This window comes from Penaeus japonicus, unplaced genomic scaffold, assembly GCF_977035675.1.
Source record: "Penaeus japonicus unplaced genomic scaffold, GWHDUDI00000001_assembly GWHDUDI00000013, whole genome shotgun sequence".
Taxonomy (NCBI): domain Eukaryota; kingdom Metazoa; phylum Arthropoda; class Malacostraca; order Decapoda; family Penaeidae; genus Penaeus; species Penaeus japonicus.
In genome coordinates, this window is record NW_028234415.1 from 42,605,874 (window position 1) to 42,618,373 (window position 12,500).

Here is a 12,500-nt window from a genome sequence, read left to right on the forward strand (position 1 = left end):
CTTAGCTCTTCCAGCGGTGCCCCTTAGCTCTTCCAGCGGTGCCCCTTAGCTCTTCTAGCGGTGCCCCTTAGCTCTTCCTGCGGTGCCCCTTAGCTCTTCCTGCGGTGCCCCTTAGCTCTTCCAGCGGTGCCCCTTAGCTCTTCCAGCGGTGCCCCTTAGCTCTTCCTGCGGTGCCCCTTAGCTCTTCCAGCGGTGCCCCTTAGCTCTTCCTGCGGTGCCCCTTAGCTCTTCCATCGGTTCCCCTTAGCTCTTCCATCGGTTCCCCTTAGCTCTTCCAGCGGTGCCCCTTAGCTCTTCCAGCGGTGCCCCTTAGCTCTTCTAGCGGTGCCCCTTAGCTCTTCCTGCGGTGCCCCTTAGCTCTTCCTGCGGTGCCCCTTAGCTCTTCCAGCGGTGCCCCTTAGCTCTTCCAGCGGTGCCCCTTAGCTCTTCCAGCGGTGCCCCTTAGCTCATTCAATGGTGCCCCTTAGCTCTTCCAGCGGTGCCCCTTAGCTCTTCTAGCAGTGCCCCTTAGCTCTTCTAGCGGTGCCCCTTAGCTCTTCTAGCGGTGCCCCTTAGCTCTTCTAGCGGTGCCCCTTAGCTCTTCTAGCGGTGCCCCTTAGCTCTTCCAGCAGTGCCCCTTAGCTCTTCTAGCGGTGCCCCTTAGCTCTTCTAGCGGTGCCCCTTAGCTCTTCTAGCGGTGCCCCTTAGCTCTTCTAGCGGTGCCCCTTAGCTCTTCTAGCGGTGCCCCTTAGCTCTTCTAGCGGTGCCCCTTAGCTCTTCTAGCAGTGCCCCTTAGCTCTTCTAGCGGTGCCCCTTAGCTCTTCTAGCGGTGCCCCTTAGCTCTTCTAGTGGTGCCCCTTAGCTCTTCTAGCGGTGCCCCTTAGCTCTTCCAGCGGTGCCCCTTAGCTCTTCCAGCGGTGCCCCTTAGCTCTTCCAGCGGTGCCCCTTAGCTCTTCCAGCGGTGCCCCTTAGCTCTTCCAGCGGTGCCCCTTAGCTCTTCCAGCGGTGCCCCTTAGCTCTTCTAGCGGTGCCCCTTAGCTCTTCTAGCGGTGCCCCTTAGCTCTTCCATCGGTGCCCCTTAGCTCTTCCAGCGGTGCCCCTTAGCTCTTCCAGCGGTGCCCCTTAGCTCTTCCAGCGGTGCCCCTTAGCTCTTCCAGCGGTGCCCCTTAGCTCTTCCAGCGGTGCCCCTTAGCTCTTCCAGCGGTGCCCCTTCGGTCTTCCAGCGGTGCCCCTTAGCTCTTCCAGCGGTGCCCCTTAGCTCTTCCAGCGGTGCCCCTTAGCTCTTCCAGCGGTGCCCCTTAGCTCTTCCAGCGGTGCCCCTTAGCTCTTCCAGCGGTGCCCCTTAGCTCTTCCAGCGGTGCCCCTTAGCTCTTCCAGCGGTGCCCCTTAGCTCTTCCAGCGGTGCCCCTTAGCTCTTCCAGCGGTGCCCCTTAGCTCTTCCAGCGGTGCCCCTTAGCTCTTCCAGCGGTGCCCCTTAGCTCTTCCAGCGGTGCCCCTTAGCTCTTCCAGCGGTGCCCCTTAGCTCTTCCAGCGGTGCCCCTTAGCTCTTCCAGCGGTGCCCCTTAGCTCTTCCAGCGGTGCCCTTTAGCTCTTCCAGCGGTGCCCCTTAGCTCTTCCAGCGGTGCCCTTTAACTCTTCCAGCGGTGCCCTTTAGCTCTTCCAGCGGTGCCCTTTAGCTCTTCCAGCGGTGCCCCTTAGCTCTTCCAGCGGTGCCCTTTAGCTCTTCCAGCGGTGCCCCTTAGCTCTTCCAGCGGTGCCCTTTAACTCTTCCAGCGGTGCCCCTTAGCTCTTCCAGCGGTGCCCTTTAGCTCTTCCAGCGGTGCCCCTTAGCTCTTCCAGCGGTGCCCTTTAGCTCTTCCAGCGGTGCCCCTTAGCTCTTCCAGCGGTGCCCTTTAACTCTTCCAGCGGTGCCCCTTAGCTCTTCCAGCGGTGCCCTTTAGCTCTTCCAGCGGTGCCCCTTAGCTCTTCCAGCGGTGCCCGTTCGGTCTTCCAGCGGTGCCCCTTGTCAGTGATGTCTTTTCGAAGCCAAATGAAGTCATGGGACACATATAGCCTAAGGTTGATTTTTTGGACTTAATGAAAATAAAACATAAATTGAATACAAATTTCCTGCCTTGGGGTCCTTTTTTTATAGTGCTGGAATTCCCTAAAATTCGAAAAGTGTTAATTTGTGTGGTACTCATCTTTAGTCTAATTGGTACGCTGGATGTTGCCTTATGGTACGAATGGTAGGTTTAATGTTGTACCATTCATCAAACCTATTTTATCATGGAAGTATTCTTTCACTATTGGAAAAAAATAACTGTTTATATGCTGATCGCCATCTTTCAAATTCAACACTGTCTTGAGATATGGTTTAATTCAATTGCCCTTCCCTTAATTAAGTAATTATGATGATAGTAGCCGGCGGAAACAATACAGTGAGTTTCATCTCGTGAAAAAATAAATAAACATTTAAAACACACCGAACCGAAGCTTTTAGAATTATAAAATTTTAAACTTATTCGATGCGGCTTAGTTGTATGACTTTAATAAAACAAATTGCAAATGCGTCTTTACCAAGAAATTCATACAAAAGTTATCTGTCATGTAGGTTTAAGGAAACTGTGACCCAAATTTTGTGATCAAAACCTTTAGTAAATATATAGAGCCTTTTTGTCTATCCACAAGAATGAGAAACTTGCCATAAACCGTTACGGAAATTTGTGTTCATCAAAAAGGTGCAGTGCCATATGAGAGACGAAATCAATCCTCGTGGAACAGAACAAAAACTCGAGACATAAGATATACCTAAAAGAACATAGTGGGGGTAATACATTTACTTTTATTTTCCTTTAAATATGTTCAGTCATTGTCTCAACATAGTAGTATTTATGTAATTTCTAAACCTCTTGCCATTAGCCGTTCTAATTCCCTTATTGAGAAATCCTTGTTGTTGATCGTATAATCAGAATGACTGATTCTTTTCCATTTTGATTTTGGGATTAAATCGCATATCAATAACGATAATAAGAAAACTTTTTCGTTGAAGAAAAAATATGAGAAAATATGAAGAGAAATTTCAATCTGTATCAGGTGCTTTTATGTAAATAATAACATGATAAAGTTAATAAAAAAACATTTTTTTTTTATACCTTTATTGAATTGGATTTAGAAAGATACACGTAAATACAGATACTGACTAATACATGTGTAAATGTTATTCCAAAACAAACATGGGGATGTATTCCTGCAGTTACATTTCCTTTGGTGATTTCCTTAGAATGTTCGGAAGAAAATATAAATTCATAAAGAAAAAACAAACAAACTATAGAGAGGTATGTTGAAATCTGGACACTATAAGTAACCATGAATTTATGAGAAACTGTTTTACGCTTTAAATCAGCGGAGGGAAGTATATATATTTTTCGTTTTGGTCCTTTTCCAAAGTTTTTCTTTTCTCACACAATGAGAACAGTACATAATTCGTAAAATAATTATTAGGGACAAGAATCACAATACAAGAAAATCGGTCAAATAAGAACCGTAATTCTTAGCTGGTATTAATACCCCGCTCATTTCCTAGAAGGATAATTGGCACAGGTTAAAAGTTAAGCTTAAAGCTTAGCGTTCATCTAAAATTAAATGTCGTCTTTTACATCTTACATTTGAGATTAATCACACAGCAACATAATAATAAGCATATATTCAATCCTCCCATGCACATACCATTCACCCCATCACTCAAAATATCATTTTAAAAGTGACAATAACAAACAATAACAAACATCTACACGCCCAACCACTCCTGAATTTATAAAGAGTATACTGGCACGTTACCCTAAAGGCATTACATTAAACTTAAAGTCAAAATCCTTATAAGTAAAGTTATCTATGGTTTTCACAAGAAACATTTTGCATAGATTTATGATTATTTCAGCTAATTGCGTTACAACCCCTCTGAATTTTCATGTTGATTAATGATTTTAGCTTTGTGTAAAGATGCCTTACACTTAAAATACATTATTTTCACACATATATGTAAGTTTATCTACAGTCATTTACATTAACATATCTGGGTAGTCTGAACAACTGTTGAGTCATTTCTGAGAAATAAAGGAAGTATATAACAAAAATTTCTTTCCTAAATCATCAGATTATAAAAGTCATCACTTATATCATCATCATCATCTTTCACGGAAAAGCGATGGAATGGTCAATTAATTCACTCTATATACTAACTCCTACAATGATATCCTAGTCTTGTTAGCTTCAACTTTACAGTCAACTAAGCATTCAAAGAACAAACACATCCGAGCCAAATCATTAGTAAAAAATCCAAATTTAACATTCTCTTTCACAAACACACACACACACACACACACACACAAACAAATCACACACACACACACACACACACAAATCACACACACACACACACACAAACAAATCACACACACACACATCCCGACAAAACATACACACACAATAAAAAAAAAAAAAAAAAAAAAAAAAAAAAATCTTCCACGACGCACATCTGACTTCATTTGTCTCATTTCCTCTCTACTTGGATGTTCCGTTATCAGCTGGTGACGTCATGGGGATGTGAACGCTGCTCATCTGGTGTTCTTCTTCCTCCTCTTCAATTATCCAGTATTTCTCGTCTTCGTAAAGGTCATCGGTACGAAGTCTTCCCCAGATTTCGAGTCGGAGAAGGAAGCCTGGGGAATTGGGATGACAGTCAGTGCAAAAGTAATATTGGGAAAGAGGGAAGAGAGAGTTTGGTTGCAAATAGTGTGAGAAAGAGAAAGTTTGGTTGCAAATAGTGAGGGAAGAGAGAGTTTGGTTGTAAATAGTGTGAGAAGAGAGAGTTTGGTTGCAAATAGTGTGAGAAGAGAGAGTTTGGTTGCAAATAGTGTGAGAAAGAGAAAGTTTGGTTGTAAATAGTGTGAGAAGAGAGAGTTTGGTTGCAAATAGTGTGAGAAGAGAGAGTTTGGTTGCAAATAGTGTGAGAAGAGAGAGTTTGGTTGCAAATAGTGTGAGAAGAGAGAGTTTGGTTGCAAATAGTGTGAGAAGAGAGAGTTTGGTTGCAAATAGTGTGAGAAGAGAGCGTTTGGTTGCAAATAGTGTGAGAAGAGAGAGTTTGGTTGCAAATAGTGTGAGAAGAGAGAGTTTGGTTGCAAATAGTGTGAGAAGAGAGAGTTTGGTTGCAAATAGTGTGAGAAGAGAGAGTTTGGTTGCAAATAGTGTGAGAAGAGAGAGTTTGGTTGCAAATAGTGTGAGAAGAGAGAGTTTGGTTGCAAATAGTGTGAGAAGAGAGAGTTTGGTTGCAAATAGTGTGAGAAGAGAGAGTTTGGTTGCAAATAGTGTGAGAAGAGAGAGTTTGGTTGCAAATAGTGTGAGAAGAGAGAGTTTGGTTGCAAATAGTGTGAGAAGAGAGAGTTTGGTTGCAAATAGTGTGAGAAGAGAGAGTTTGGTTGCAAATAGTGTGAGAAGAGAGAGTTTGGTTGCAAATAGTGTGAGAAGAGAGAGTTTGGTTGCAAATAGTGTGAGAAGAGAGAGTTTGGTTGCAAATAGTGTGAGAAGAGAGAGTTTGGTTGCAAATAGTGTGAGAAGAGAGAGTTTGGTTGCAAATAGTGTGAGAAGAGAGAGTTTGGTTGCAAATAGTGTGAGAAGAGAGAGTTTGGTTGCAAATAGTGTGAGAAGAGAGAGTTTGGTTGCAAATAGTGTGAGAAGAGAGAGTTTGGTTGCAAATAGTGTGAGAAGAGAGAGTTTGGTTGCAAATAGTGTGAGAAGAGAGAGTTTGGTTGCAAATAGTGTGAGAAGAGAGAGTTTGGTTGCAAATAGTGTGAGAAGAGAGAGTTTGGTTGCAAATAGTGTGAGAAGAGAGAGGTTGGTTGCAAATAGTGTGAGAAGAGAGAGTTTGGTTGCAAATAGTGTGAGAAGAGAGAGTTTGGTTGCAAATAGTGTGAGAAGAGAGAGTTTGGTTGCAAATAGTGTGAGAAGAGAGAGTTTGGTTGCAAATAGTGTGAGAAGAGAGAGTTTGGTTGCAAATAGTGTGAGAAGAGAGAGTTTGGTTGCAAATAGTGTGAGAAGAGAGAGTTTGGTTGCAAATAGTGTGAGAAGAGAGAGTTTGGGTGAAAATAGTGTGAGAAGAGAGAGTTTGGTTGCAAATAGTGTGAGAAGAGAGAGTTTGGTTGCAAATAGTGTGAGAAGAGAGAGTTTGGTTGCAAATAGTGTGAGAAGAGAGAGTTTGGTTGCAAATAGTGTGAGAAGAGAGAGTTTGGTTGCAAATAGTGTGAGAAGAGAGAGTTTGGTTGCAAATAGTGTGAGAAGAGAGAGTTTGGTTGCAAATAGTGTGAGAAGAGAGAGTTTGGTTGCAAATAGTGTGAGAAGAGAGAGTTTGGTTGCAAATAGTGTGAGAAGAGAGAGTTTGGTTTGATGAGGTGTAAATAGTGGTGAGAAGAGAGAGTTTGGTTGCAAATAGTGTGAGAGAAAAAAGAGAGAGTTTGGTGTATTTCCATTAATAGTATGAGAAGAGGGATTTGGGTGCACAACTAGTGTGGAGATGAGAGAGTTTGGTTTGCAAGTAGGAGTGAGAAACTGAGAGAGTTTGGTTGCAAATAGTGTGAGAAGAGAGAGTTTGGTTGCAAATAGTGTGAGAAGAGAGAGTTTGGTTGCAAATAGTGTGAGAAGAGAGAGTTTGGTTGCAAATAGTGTGAGAAGAGAGAGTTTGGTTGCAAATAGTGTGAGAAGAGAGAGTTTGGTTGCAAATAGTGTGAGAAGAGAGAGTTTGGTTGCAAATAGTGTGAGAAGAGAGAGTTTGGTTGCAAATAGTGTGAGAAGAGAGAGTTTGGTTGCAAATAGTGTGAGAAGAGAGAGTTTGGTTGCAAATAGTGTGAGAAGAGAGAGTTTGGTTGCAAATAGTGTGAGAAGAGAGAGTTTGGTTGCAAATAGTGTGAGAAGAGAGAGTTTGGTTGCAAATAGTGTGAGAAGAGAGAGTTTGGTTGCAAATAGTGTGAGAAGAGAGAGTTTGGTTGCAAATAGTGTGAGAAGAGAGAGTTTGGTTGCAAATAGTGTGAGAAGAGAGAGTTTGGTTGCAAATAGTGTGAGAAGAGAGAGTTTGGTTGCAAATAGTGTGAGAAGAGAGAGTTTGGTTGCAAATAGTGTGAGAAGAGAGAGTTTGGTTGCAAATAGTGTGAGAAGAGAGAGTTTGGTTGCAAATAGTGTGAGAAGAGAGAGTTTGGTTGCAAATAGTGTGAGAAGAGAGAGTTTGGTTGCAAATAGTGTGAGAAGAGAGAGTTTGGTTGCAAATAGTGTGAGAAGAGAGAGTTTGGTTGCAAATAGTGTGAGAAGAGAGAGTTTGGTTGCAAATAGTGTGAGAAGAGAGAGTTTGGTTGCAAATAGTGTGAGAAGAGAGAGTTTGGTTGCAAATAGTGTGAGAAGAGAGAGTTTGGTTGCAAATAGTGTGAGAAGAGAGAGTTTGGTTGCAAATAGTGTGAGAAGAGAGAGTTTGGTTGCAAATAGTGTGAGAAGAGAGAGTTTGGTTGCAAATAGTGTGAGAAGAGAGAGTTTGGTTGCAAATAGTGTGAGAAGAGAGAGTTTGGTTGCAAATAGTGTGAGAAGAGAGAGTTTGGTTGCAAATAGTGTGAGAAGAGAGAGTTTGGTTGCAAATAGTGTGAGAAGAGAGAGTTTGGTTGCAAATAGTGTGAGAAGAGAGAGTTTGGTTGCAAAATCACCCCCTCACAGATACCCCTGCCCCCTAACCCCCTCTCCCCCAAAAGTCCTTCATGCCTCACCTAGGCCCATAAGTGTCCTCTGAGGCGAAGGCAGCGGCGACGCACCCGACGATCCCGGCCAAGAGCGCAGGCATCCCGTGGAGGTTGTGGACGCCGCAGGTATCGTGGATCCGGAGACGCGATGCCAAGAACGGCTGCGGGGGGGGGGGGGAGGGGAGAGGGGAGGACTAGGTATTAGTCTCCTGGATAGCTTTCTGTAGTTATGATGAAGAGCTGGGTGATATCTTGTGTTATTTTAAGAGTCACAGTTCGCATTATTGTTTTAAAAAATCCTTGAATCTCGACCCGCCGAATCGGACTGCTAACCTAGACCATCCCTGGTATCTCATTAACTGGACTTTGCGTTATGGGTTACCGAACCATAAGATCTGATCACAGTCCTTCTGCAACTTCTCGCATATCCCTGCTGACCAGAGAACCAACCATCCGACGCCTTCAAATACTTACCGTGATATAAGCGTAGCCAAGGACCGAAATGGTGGCCGCGAGCATTCCAATGAGCATGGCGCCCCAAGGCTGAATCATAAGATCGGCGGCTGTTCCAACGGCCACTCCTCCGGCTAGAGTGCTGTTCTGAATGTGCACCTGAATAACAGAAACGTATGGATATTAACTAGCTATAGTTGAACAAATGTTAAATATCTTTGTAGGTATAATGAATATGCAGAGAGGAAAAAGAGATATGTATCTTGTACGTGAAACTTAAATCTTAATTAGTATAAAAAAAACACAGCTAACCATCACCATTAGAAAACAGGCGTTTAATCTTCAAACAGAAAAAAAAAATGTTGCAAATCCTTAATCACGGAACAAAAAACCCACGAAAAAAACAAAAACAAAAACAAAAAACCTAAACATCTCCTAATAATAACACCAACTCCCTCACCATGTTAAACCTCTTATTTTTGTCAACAAGTGACGAGAGAGCGAAGGTCATCAGCGTACACGAGCAGAGGGCAATGTAGGTGTTAATGACTGCGCGGTGCTGGTCGTCTCCCGGTGCCGCCCCGCTGTTGAACGAGGGCCAGTACAGCCACAGGAACACCGTGCCTGCAAACACAGTGCGAGGGTGAGGGGAAACAATGGAAACGAGGAGGGGAAATGGTGCAATGGGGGAGAGAGATTAGGAGGGAGGGAGGAAGGGAGACGTATATCAATCAATCTATCTATCTATCTATGTATCTATCTATCTGTCTATCTATCGATTTATCTATCTACTAATCTATCTATCTATCTATATATATATGTGTGTGTGTGTGTGTGTGTGTGTGTGTGTGTGTGTGTGTGTGTGTGTGTGTGTGTGTGTGTGTGTGTGTGTATGTGTGTGTGTGTGTGTGTGTGTGTGTGTGTGTGTGTGTGTGTGTGTGTGTGTGTGTGTGTGTGTGTGTGTGTGTGTGTGTGTGTGTGTGTGTGTGTGTGTGTATGTATGTGTATGTGTGTGTGTGTGTATGTGCGTGTATGCGTATGCGTGTGTGTGTGTGAAAAAGGGAGAGAGAGAGAGAGAGAAAGGCAGAGAAAGAGCGAGAAAGAGAGAAAGAGCGAGAGCTAGATCGAAAAAAAGAGAGAGAGAAAGATTGAGAGAGAGAGACGCAACCCACTCACCAATCATGGCAAAGAGATCCGACCTATACGACGAGCCTTCCTTCTCGGTGCTGTGGTCGTCGCGGTAGAGGGCGAAGCTCACCGCAAGCCCGAAGTAAGCGCCGAATGCGTGGACGAACATCGAGTCGCCCATGTCAATCGCCTGGGAAGATATTATTATGATGATATTTTTGATTGACGTGTGGGATTGTTTTATTTTTTTTATTTATTTATTTTTTTTGTCAGCACGTTTTTTTTTTGTGATGTTAATAATCAATTCTTTCCTTAGATATATCGGAGGGAGAGGGAGAATGAGAGTAAGAATGAGAGAGAGAGAGAGAGAGAGAGAGAGAGAGAGAGAGAGAGAGAGAGAGAGAGAGAGAGAGAGAGAGAGAGAGAGAGAGAGAGAGAGAGAGAGAGAGAGAGAGAGAGAGAGAGAGAGAGAGAGAGAGAGAGAGGGAGGGGGGAGAGAGAGAGAGAGAGAGAGAGGGGAGAGATAATGAGACATAGACAGAGAGAGATAGAGAGAGAGATTGGGAGAGATAGATAGATAGATACACAGACAGATAGATAGAGATAGAGAGAGATAAATAGAGATAGACAGATGGATATATAAATAGATAGATAGAGAGAGAGAGAGAGAGTGGGAAGAGAGGGTTTTATGTCTATCAGTCGCAAAACACAGCAGAGATAGATAGAGAGAGATAAATAGAGATAGATAGAGAGAAATACATAGATAGAGAGAGAGAGAGAGAGAGTAGGAAGAGTCATAAAATACAGCACAGACTAAGAGCCACGCACCCCGAGGTACTGCCTGCCGATGACCTCGTTGATGACGAAGACCGGGATCTCAATCATCGCCATCATGATCAGCTGTGTTGGCGTCGTTTTGCCCAGCACAGCGCCGAAGCTGATCAGCACCGCGGCAGCCGTGAAATCAGCTGCTAAAAGGCTGTTCAGGGATTAATGATGTTATTAATATGATGATAATACGTACATGTATGTATTGCACACACACACACACACATGTATATGTGTGTGTGGGTGTGTATATATATATATATATATATATATATATATATATATATATATATATACGTGGGTATATGTGTGTGTTGTGTGTGTGTTGTGTGTATATATATGTATATATATATATATATATATATATATATATATATATATATATGCATATATATATATATATATATATGTATGTATGAAATTATGTCCATATATGTATATGCATAAACACATATGTATTCCCAGTATATATACCCCTATCTTTTTCACTCTCACTGAACACCGACATCCCCAGCCGCCATATTCCCCGTATTTCTCCTTCTCCAAGCGACCAAGCGTTCGGTCCCAGCTAACCAGTCACCACTTACGCATTAAGATCAATGATGATCGTGTTGTAGTGCAAATGGAAGAAGCCGTTGACGAGGAGCGCCCATTGCAAGCACGTCGCGGCCACGAGAAAGTTGACGCCCACGGAGGAGAAACCATATCTCTTCAGGAAGGTCATTAGGAAGCCGAAGCCGATGAAGATCATAACGTGAACGTCTTGAAACACTGGAAGGTTAGAAGAATGGCGATTGATTAATAAGTATCTAAAATGTATAGATCGTGATGTCTCGTGTCTTCAGGGTGTTAGTATTTATTTCAGTGTTTAGTTTTTTTCTTCACGAACCAACTCAAAATGTGTTTTTGTTCTTTAATTAGTGTCCAGTTGTGCGCTCACGAGAAACGTGTCCAACCGACCTCCGCCGAACGCTTTAAACAGAGGTATTAAATAAGCATTGTACTAAAAAATAGTCATCCATGATTCTATAACTATTAGGAACAACAAAAAGACATCATAAATAAAATAAAAATCTCAAGAACAACAGGTATAATTAGAATATTAAGACGTGGGGGAGTCTCATTTATCAGCTGTTTCCGTAGTGTAGTGGTTATCACGTGCGCTTCACACGCGCAAGGTCCCCGGTTCGATCCCGGGCGGAAACATTTTCTAACTCTTTTCATATTTGAACTGTCTTACAAATAAACTGCAATTTAGTTTGACCGAACTATCTATTTTACAAATGAACTGCAATTTCTTTAGAATGATCTATCTGTTTTAAAGTATAGTCTGCCATCTGTCTAAGAAATGAACAGCAATTTACCTTGGCTTCATTGTGTTTTACAAAGAGCTGCGTTTTGTTTTGACAGATTCTTATTTTATTAAAGAATTACATAGCAGATGTATTTATAATAATCCCTGGACCGATTTACGAATAGTTCAATAACGAATAGCCGAGAATTTTAAGCTTATATAAAAAAAAACAATGTGAATAATGAAGAAGACCTATCCGAACAAACCTGGCAAAACTCTATCAATATCTATCAATAATTAAATAAAAACAAAAATACATACAAAATATTTTCCCCTTAGACTGATAACAAAAACGTGAATATAAGAGAAATGAAAAGGAAGAGAAGGAGATAAAAAAAGGAAGATAACGAAAGAGGAAACGAAAAAGAAGGAATGAACGAAAATGAAGATAACGCGAGGCACAGGAGAACAGAAAGGAAAAGAAAATGAAGGAGAACGAAAAAATACGAAGCAGAAGAGAAAAAGAAAGATAAGAAAGTAAGAAAAAACAAATAGAGTGAAGGAGTCTGATGAAGAGCACTCGATGCGTGTGGAAGAATGACGAAAAGAAAAGATTAAAAAAACGAACGAGAATGAGGAAGAAGGCGAAGTAGGTCGAGAAAAGAAGATAGGAATAATGAAAAAGAAAAAAATATATACTCATCCCGCACTTATGCAAGCTATTGCTATCGTAGGGAATTTGGTAATTACTAATATATTGGGCTTTAACATGTATCTGCTTCAGGTTTCTGGTGGTGTAGTGCATCAAAGAGAAATGAAAAAAAGCAAACCAGAGGCATTAAAAAAAAATCGCAAACGACAGAGCAGTATAAGCATAATGAATAATTTCTTGGCATTGATTTCACTCGATCCGAGGGTCATGCCAGTAAAATCTATGGTTCATATTTTCAGCAATCTCTGACATGTCTCACTGCCATATCAACGTATCTCTGATTATTTTCAATGATCAAATGTATACACGGAAAAAAAGATAGAAAAGAAAAAAAAACAAAAAAAACAGGAAGACA

General features: G+C 42.1%; 1 protein-coding gene and 1 non-coding gene across 2 annotated transcripts in view; one reads left to right on the forward strand and one right to left on the reverse strand.

Moving 5' to 3' along the window:
• Positions 1 to 3,327: 3,327 nt before the first annotated feature.
• LOC122266715 (ammonium transporter Rh type A) overlaps positions 3,328 to 12,500 on the reverse strand; it is a 20,355-nt gene continuing 11,182 nt past the window's right edge. The window contains 8 exon segments of the mRNA XM_086543576.1: positions 3,328 to 4,688; positions 4,691 to 4,857; positions 7,761 to 7,891; positions 8,205 to 8,342; positions 8,644 to 8,807; positions 9,360 to 9,501; positions 10,140 to 10,290; positions 10,727 to 10,910. Of these exon segments, the coding sequence (XP_086399702.1) occupies positions 4,522 to 4,688; positions 4,691 to 4,857; positions 7,761 to 7,891; positions 8,205 to 8,342; positions 8,644 to 8,807; positions 9,360 to 9,501; positions 10,140 to 10,290; positions 10,727 to 10,910 (1,244 nt within the window). The 3' untranslated portion in view covers positions 3,328 to 4,521.
• TRNAV-CAC (transfer RNA valine (anticodon CAC)) lies at positions 11,273 to 11,345 on the forward strand. Its single transcript has one exon. It is a non-coding gene; the product is annotated as a tRNA-Val (tRNA).